Source organism: Poecilia reticulata, linkage group LG17, assembly GCF_000633615.1.
Source record: "Poecilia reticulata strain Guanapo linkage group LG17, Guppy_female_1.0+MT, whole genome shotgun sequence".
In the NCBI taxonomy this organism is placed as follows: domain Eukaryota; kingdom Metazoa; phylum Chordata; class Actinopteri; order Cyprinodontiformes; family Poeciliidae; genus Poecilia; species Poecilia reticulata.
Window position 1 is genome coordinate 20,912,076 of NC_024347.1, and position 8,128 is coordinate 20,920,203.

The 8,128-nt window shown below is 36.8% G+C and overlaps 1 protein-coding gene across 2 annotated transcripts in view; it reads right to left on the bottom strand.

Annotated features, from left to right (window-relative positions):
- The window catches only part of asic1c (acid-sensing (proton-gated) ion channel 1c), a 111,753-nt gene extending 106,865 nt beyond the window's left edge, over window positions 1–4,888 (bottom strand). The window contains exon 1 of one of the 2 annotated variants that reach the window (XM_008434282.2): window positions 3,346–4,888. In XM_008434282.2, coding sequence (XP_008432504.1) covers window positions 3,346–3,900 — 555 coding nt within the window. In that variant the 5' untranslated portion in view covers window positions 3,901–4,888. The remainder of the gene's footprint in view (window positions 1–3,345) is intronic. The other variant, XM_008434281.2, reaches the window with a different exon arrangement.
- Window positions 4,889–8,128: the final 3,240 nt, after the last annotated feature.

The following is an 8,128-nucleotide window of genomic DNA, read 5'->3' on the forward strand; positions in this document are numbered from 1 at the left end:
GGACAACATAGGAGAATATGAAAGAATACAATCCTTGAAAAAGTATTTCTTCCCCTAAAACTTTTCAAAATTTGTTACAATCTCGGAACTGTACGTTATTGAGATTTCATACAACAGATCAACACAAACTAACTCATAACTGTGAAAAGGAACAACACTACATTTTCCATGTTTTTACAAATAAAGTCTGCATGTTACCTGCAAAAGCATGTAACATGAATATTTTACTCTGAAACCTCTAAAAATACTCAGAAACAGCATGCAATATATATATCAATGGCTACGTTTATCTTATGTGCAGTGCTGCTCAACTGTATGGATGAAACCCACAACCTCCCCTTCCTCCCTAATTAGCTTAAAACTTGATTGGTCTTGTACTTACCAGCACATGTAATAAATTTTGATCACATATGCATCAGAGGTTGTAAAATGTTCTCCCTCCACATGTGACTTTGGAAATCTTGCTACACACATTTATTTTGATTGTGCTTAACCACAATCCCTTGCTTTTTTTCTATACGCCCTGCATTTGGTTCACATRAAGTGGGACAARAACTATGATTTTAAGCTCAAGTCTGCACCAAAGTTCAAGCACAATGACACTTCCCCAAATGAACCGAACTTTCAGACCTAATGGACTAGACCTCTACAGGACAACAAGACTGTGAGAATGCACCCTACATGTGCAAAACTGGTAGGGGTATACTAAAAAAAAAAACAAACAAAAAAAAACAAACAATCCTGCAGTTGTAAATGTGGATCTAAATTGTGTTGCTAAGGGGCTGAATAAAAATGCACACTACACTTTTCAGATTTGTATTTGTCACACACAACATTCCTGTTYCACTTAGCAATTGTGCTCAACTTTATGTTGATTCATTACATTAASTCCTTCAACAGAAATTGAAAATTCAAGTTGGGAAAAGCAATGTATGCTATGATAGTTCAGAATGAAAATTTTTGCAAGGTATCATATAATAAATTAAAAGGGACTAAAAAAAAGACCCAAACAAAGAAATATATATATGAATATATATATTTTGGAATAATTCTAATGAGCAGAACACAATTTTGGAATCTTGTTAAGAACTCTGTTACTTTCCTAGTGAGCAAGCAGCAAATGCTTGCAGTTAGTTRTTTGAGATCATCATCAGACACAGCATCAGATAGTCTTCTAAATGGGTATATAATCTACCCGATTCCTGACAAACACATCTCTGCCCACTGAGAGCATATAACGTTTATGGTTTAGCACTGCACTCCATCCAAAGAATATGCCACAATGATTAGTGAGTACCAACAAGAATGTTCAAGTTTGATTCCAGGCTGAATTGTACATTTCTGGACTGAGATATCTACTGAAAAACAACAAGAAAGTTGACACACAGGAAGACTTATTTCACCACCATTTTTTTCCACCACCAGTTCAGCTGACACTTTCTGTCAAGCAATTATCTTCCCATGAATAATTCCTGTTTGTCTCGACACTCCTGAGTGCTGCTTGGAAACAAACATGTTAATGAAGGCATTTCCGATTTGCAACATTTGTGACRMAAATTAAAAAGACATAAAAACCAAAAAGCAGGATTAAATTAATATCTCAGAAGAGATAYGCCTTGATCAACTCAGCAGAWTGTAGTCAGTCACTTATAAAATAGTTTTCTCAGAAGACTTCTTTCATGGTTGATTAAAGATGCAACTTAGAAATGCAGTCATATTTTTAAGTGGAAYGAACTCATTTGAGAGATAAATAAAGTTAGATGTTGATTTCTCAAGTTTGGACTTCAAAGGTAAGACAGACAACCATGATAAAAACAACACAAAACAACAAAAAACTGAAGTTGCAGCACATCTGTCACTTGTACATCTATTATGCAAGTTTACTACTTCACCACAACCCTAAGGTACAAAAATCAATTGAAATCTAATGACTGAATAATATTAGACTATAGTGTTGTTCTCTAGTGTCATTGTCATTTTGACAAACTAGTTATAATTATTTGAGCTTTGTAACATGGAGTATTATCCTTATGAAACAAAATGTACAGTGGTCACAAAAGAATTGACATGGTGAACAATAGTCATGAAGACTGTGGTATTTAAATCATGCTCAATTATTATAAAGGGGGTTCAGCCTGAAAATCCTAGGACACTAGTAGTTACTCATACCAGTCTGTCTGACACAAACAACCATGTAATGTATTTAACASTTTGCAATGGTTTCAATAAAATAGCTTACTAATAACCTGCATTGATCAGCYTAATTGATAAGTCACAGCTAAAGTAAAATTCAATGATCTCCTTAGAATGAAATATACTATTGGAAAATTATGAATTGTGTCATTTTTAGTTTCCTTAAGAAGTTACACCCATCTAAAAATGTTGCATATCAAGCAGAAACCCTGTAGGTTGATGACAGTACTTACTAGAAACAGATTMATGAACCAGGAAAATATGGGCAAAGGTCTGTCTCAAAAAAGCAGAAACAATCACAAAAAGTCAAATTTATGAAGGCCTAGCCTGATCGTCAGCAAAACACAGCAGTTCTCACATTGACTCGCTAAAAGACCTGTGCTACTTTGACCATAATATTAGACAGGTAATACAACAGCTGTTACCTCACTCTTACAGACTTATACCAGAGTAATGTTGTACAGTGAATGAAGAGCTCAGCTRGGCAGACAGTGAGGACTAATGCTTGGTTAACGTTCAGCACTATTGCACCGTTTCTTATCATTGCTGGAATAAAATATAACCGGAGAAATAAGCTGTTACTCCTATGTAGTTACAACTGAAAACTATTTTAAAGCAGTGATGAGTAATGTCTGGTAGATCAGATAGGATTAGGATGACAAATTCCCAGCTCCACAAGTTCATGAGGAAATTAATCCGTTTCACCAATTATGCTCAAATTACCTCTCCAACATGAGTGCAAAACCTTTGGGCAAAACGTTTTCTTGAATTGCAGTGACAAGATACAAAACATATCAAAAATGTTTCTGTCATCCAGAGAGCTGTCTTCACGGATCACTGAGAAAATAAAGGGAGCATTGCCTTGGACACATATCTTTACCTCAAGAGTTTGCAGCACTTGTTCATTGCATGGCTAAGGGATGCAAACCAACACTTGCAACAAAGCTTTAAAAATCATTCACAAAAACTTAACTACAACATTCTCTATCTTAGAGCAGAAAATTACTGCAGTAAGGCATCTTTTTAAAATAAACTGCACAGTTGAAACTGGAACCCAATCTAAACATCTCCAAAAAAAAAAAAAAGTGACAGACTGCCAACTCTTGACAATAAATAAAACGAGACAGTGCAAATTGCAAGCTGGTGACTTACTGTGGTGAAATTTACAGCGAGGCAATCCTCTCCCCGAAAGGTGCACTGCAGAAGCATGTCACCGATGTCATGCCCTGTTCGGTTATAGAAATCTGTCATATTGAAGAGCTTGGGCTTGAAGTTYTGGAAGTTCGCCTTTTCCTTTAGCACAGCCAGAACCTCAGCTTCAGCCAAGTGTGGGTTGGCAATCTGRTGATTATTGTTAAGGAGRGCCAGGAGCTCTCCAACGTGATAAAGGTCATTTTTWGTGATTTTGGAGAAACGAAATTCATTGAGGTTGCAGAAGGTAACAGCAGGAAAGGTGAGGTTTGTGGCTGCCACTTCGTCCAATTTGGTGACGTGAGGATACTCTAGGTAATACGACACCCGATCCATGCAGACCAGCATCAGTAAGCTTAATGAGCCCAAGAAGGAAATAGTCCAAAGAAATCGACGGAATGTCATGTGTCCGTAGGCAAATATGTGACTCATGCCATGTAGGGTGGATATGTTGGCAAATGCTTGCAGGTTCGAGGGCCTGACACTTTCAATGCTTTCCTCTGAGCTTCCTTTCATGGCTGTAAAGTGATGCTCAGTACTCTCAACGAACTTCAGGTTAGAGACTTTGCTTAGCAACAGGAAAAGCAAAATGTAACCAGCAGTGATGTTTGGCACACTGTCTCTCTTTTTTTATCCAAGAAGGAGAAATATTATCAGTAAATAGCTACCTTAAAATGGTTGTCAGACTCTAACACTTTTCTTTTCATTGCGTCTCGCATGCCATTGGTTTGTCAGCTGTTCCTGGAGTGCCAGGTCCCCCCTTTTCGTTCAGTTTGCCGTTTTATTATCTCCAAAGCTGTCTCTCACTCTCCACGCTCAGCTGTCCTTTGCAGAGGCACCAATAACAATGACAGAAACACCCACTTCTACTAAAAACGCAATGTCTCCTGATTCCTGAGTCGAGTAAAAAGGAAGGGACAAGGAAAGAGAACAGAAAACAGCAGACAGAAGGATATAGGCAATGAGAGGGGGGAATGAGATGAAAAGGACTAGCGTTTAAAGAGGGGCGCTAAGCCTCAGCAGTCAATGGGACCCTTCCTCCTCCAATCGGAGAGAATGCCTCTACATCGCATTGATAATAGGCTGCAATGGTTTTCTGAATGAGAGTAATAAAGAGAGAAATGGCTCACTGGTCCCTCGCTGTCACCTTCCTTTTTCTCTGGTGTCTCTTAGCGCTTCTCTTTTCTTCCAAGAAATGAAAATGAGGGGGTCAGAGACCTCCGACCAGCCCACCACCGTGCCTGACACACCGGCGTTCACTGATTCCACGGGTTCCACTTCCTTTTTTGCACAGATCCACAGTTAAGAAAGAAGACCACCTCTTGAGGCTTTATAAGCACCCCCGAGCAGCATCAGCACTAAAGCCACCTCAAGACCCCCGAGCTTTAGTCCTGTTAACATACAGATTTATATTCTGCCGTGTGGAGCCTTTCACTCTGATTCTCGCCTCCTTTCTCTCTCCCACCACTCCCCCATTTCTTGCTCTCTCTCTCTCTCGCCTTCGCTGTCGGTCTCCCTCTCTCCACCTCTCTCTCCCTCTTCCTCTTTAGTAGTCAGGATCCATCCCACTGCTGAATAGCTGCTTTGCTTGAGTCTGTGTTCAAAGGGGGGGAAGTCTTTCAATCTGGACACCACATTGCGTTCTTTTATTATTCGCTAATCATGTCCGTCAACAAGATCGCTCCACATGTTGATTATTTAATGGAATTTGATAGATAATAAAGTATTTGTAACATAAAACAAATGGTATCACAGAAATTATGCATATTTCAACATCTTTGAGAGTAAAACAAGCAATTCATAGTTTTTTTCTAGAAACATGGATAAACATGTTTTTCATCAATTGTATTTACCTGATCGTATAACAACATATTTTTATATTTATTTTCCAAGTGCAATAAACAAGAAGCCTTTATGCTGCTTTGGCTTAATCTCTCTTGAGATGTGGTGTGTGCTTAGAGAGGCTTGGTCACTAATGGATTTTATTAGGGTTAAAAGTTCGAAACAGTGTTCTGAGAAAGCATTTAATTTGTCCAAGGGCCAAACAAGATTATCATTCAATGGCTTCCCAGGGGTTACTTTTAAATGTAACAATGGGTGTATTTTCAAAGATGTGACTTCGCCTTTTGCAGATTAATATTATGGCTTTGTAACTACACAAGAAAACCATTGTAACCCCAACCAATAGCACTCAATAGCCTGGGAGCCATGAAAGAACCAATGAAAGCAGTGACAGGCATACATGGTCATAAATCAAATTAAATTTAGAAACATAAAACCTGATAATCTGGTTTTCAATTCTCCCGCAAAACAGTTTACTAACTAAAATAAATGTAATAAGTTTCATTTCTTTTTGCTTAGGTCATGTTGCTTTCATAAAATCTTCCTACTCTTTGCTCTTGGATAAGCTCAAGAGGTCAGCCTGTAGGGTGCCTGATTATTACATAAAATGAGGAAACAAAGTCCGAATAATAAATATATAGCAAAAGATATCAGAATACCATGCAAAATTATCACAATGGAAAAAAGAGAAAAGGAGCTGTGATACCTAAAACAGGATATTCAGATATAGTTTCTTTAATTTTCACCTCAAATGCTGTCTACCTCTTGATGTCAAGATGAATAGATTCATAGATAAAACGACACTAACTGGATGCATTGGTTATTAAATATTTCAATAACTATAAAACAATCCAATCAAATACAAGATTAAAGTTAAGTTTGCAAATGAATGAAACAATTCAATAGAGATTTAAAAAAAATAATTATTAGTTCATACCTGTAATACATATAGGAGAAGATAATTCTCCTATATGTAGGATCTTTTAATTTAAAATAATTGGGAGTTGTGAGCAATAAAATAAGCAAAACACACATAAATTGTTCATTTTGCAGTTAGGTTCATAGAGTCTGTGGCTTGGCTCAGGACTTCAGCATGAGAGCCAAAATGAATGCCCAGTTGTCTTTTATTGAAGCAAAGATCATTTTCAACACAGAATTAAATCCAATAGAGATTAAGGATGTTCATTCCTACCACATTAATTAATTTATAGGGAACAAAACTGGCCACACAAGGGCAAAGACCTCTGACCACAGATGCATTATTGACAGTAGTGAATTATAACCAGTAACTTCAATTCAAACTATAATAAATCACCCTTCAATGAAAAAAACACTCATTTTAATTTAGATAGTATAAATTGAGATTTGAGGATTGCCATCAATACTGAGGCACAACCCTGCTTCATCTTTCCATGTACTTAAGGGGCAGTGTTATGTAAAAGCAACTTATTTGAGCTTTGCATCATGTTATAATGTTATTTTTTTTATCAGAGGCATACCAGGAGTGTTACTTTGATTCTTTCATGCATGCTTGAGAAATTCTTTAATCTCCCATCATAACCTAACTCTGCCTTCAAAGCATGGCTCCTCCTCTGACCCGCAGTTTCCAAGCTTCCAAGCTTCTACCTCACAGAGCAGCCCTCCCCTGTGACTGTCCCTCTGAACTCCTTCAAACTAGCCAGCAGCAATTAGTAAGCATATGGTGGAACTGAGCATCAGCTGAGCTCATTATGAGCATTATATGAGCTACTTCATGGTGAAATGCTGGTGAACATTATTAAAGGGTTATAGAGGACTTCCTGAATGCAGAGACTCAGAAAGAGCAAGAGTTTTAAAGAGACTGAGGCCCAATTTCAAGGTGTTAAATTATGAAGTCAAGTTTCTTTTAAGTCATATATATATATATATATATATATATATATATAATTTGGTTGTGATAGCATTTTTATCACAACCAAAGATAACATAGTTACTTCATCGTGCTATAAAATGACACTAAAAAATATATAGTGCTACCCTTTAACGCTCCTATTTTTACAGCTTGGCAAGTATGCTATCTAAACATTAGCATAGTTAAATGTTTAAATCCCTACAAACAGGCATGGCTGTTGTTTCAGATTATAGGCTGAAAGTGCTGGACGTTTCAACAGTAATTTGCTTTCAAGTGGCTGATAGAAAGCACAGCATCAAATGAGGAATACTAATGAGGAGTGCTAATATTTGAAACACCGCTAAGCACAGTAGTACATGGTTTTAAGGACACTTTGAATTTTATTTTATAAAGAAATATTCTAAGTGAACTTTTAGACCTTAAAAACATTTCAGCTGTGAACAACTTACATGGAACAACACAATTACAGTCTTACAAACACGTTCTACCCATTCCAGGAAGCATGCAACTCAACATTCCCTGAAGTTTTAATCTTTGATGAAGACTGTAAGGTAATGAGATCAAATGTTACAGTTTACCATAATGTGGAAAAGTTAATATAGCCTTTTTCAATTAAATGGTTTAAGAAAGATTGAATTATATTTAATTCAAGATACAGCAGCACATTTATAGTGCTGCTAATACAGATTAAGAAATAGGGATTGCTGATCCTTTAGAAAGATCCAGTTTAATTTATTAGATTAAATGTTTCTTTGTCTATTCCAAGTCTTTGATATGTGATCAATGTTTTGCCATATGCCGCCAGAGACTGAGTTGAACTTGTTTCTACCATTTTATTGATCCAACAATGGAGGCATATATAGTGGCAACAGATTGAGATTTTGCTCAGCCTGTCACAATCAGTGAAGTTGAGCAGGCAAAAAAAATGTGCTGATTAATGTATATTTCCATATAATTTCTACACTTTGTTCTCGGCTTCATATTTTTTTCATAATAATAAATATTCTTACA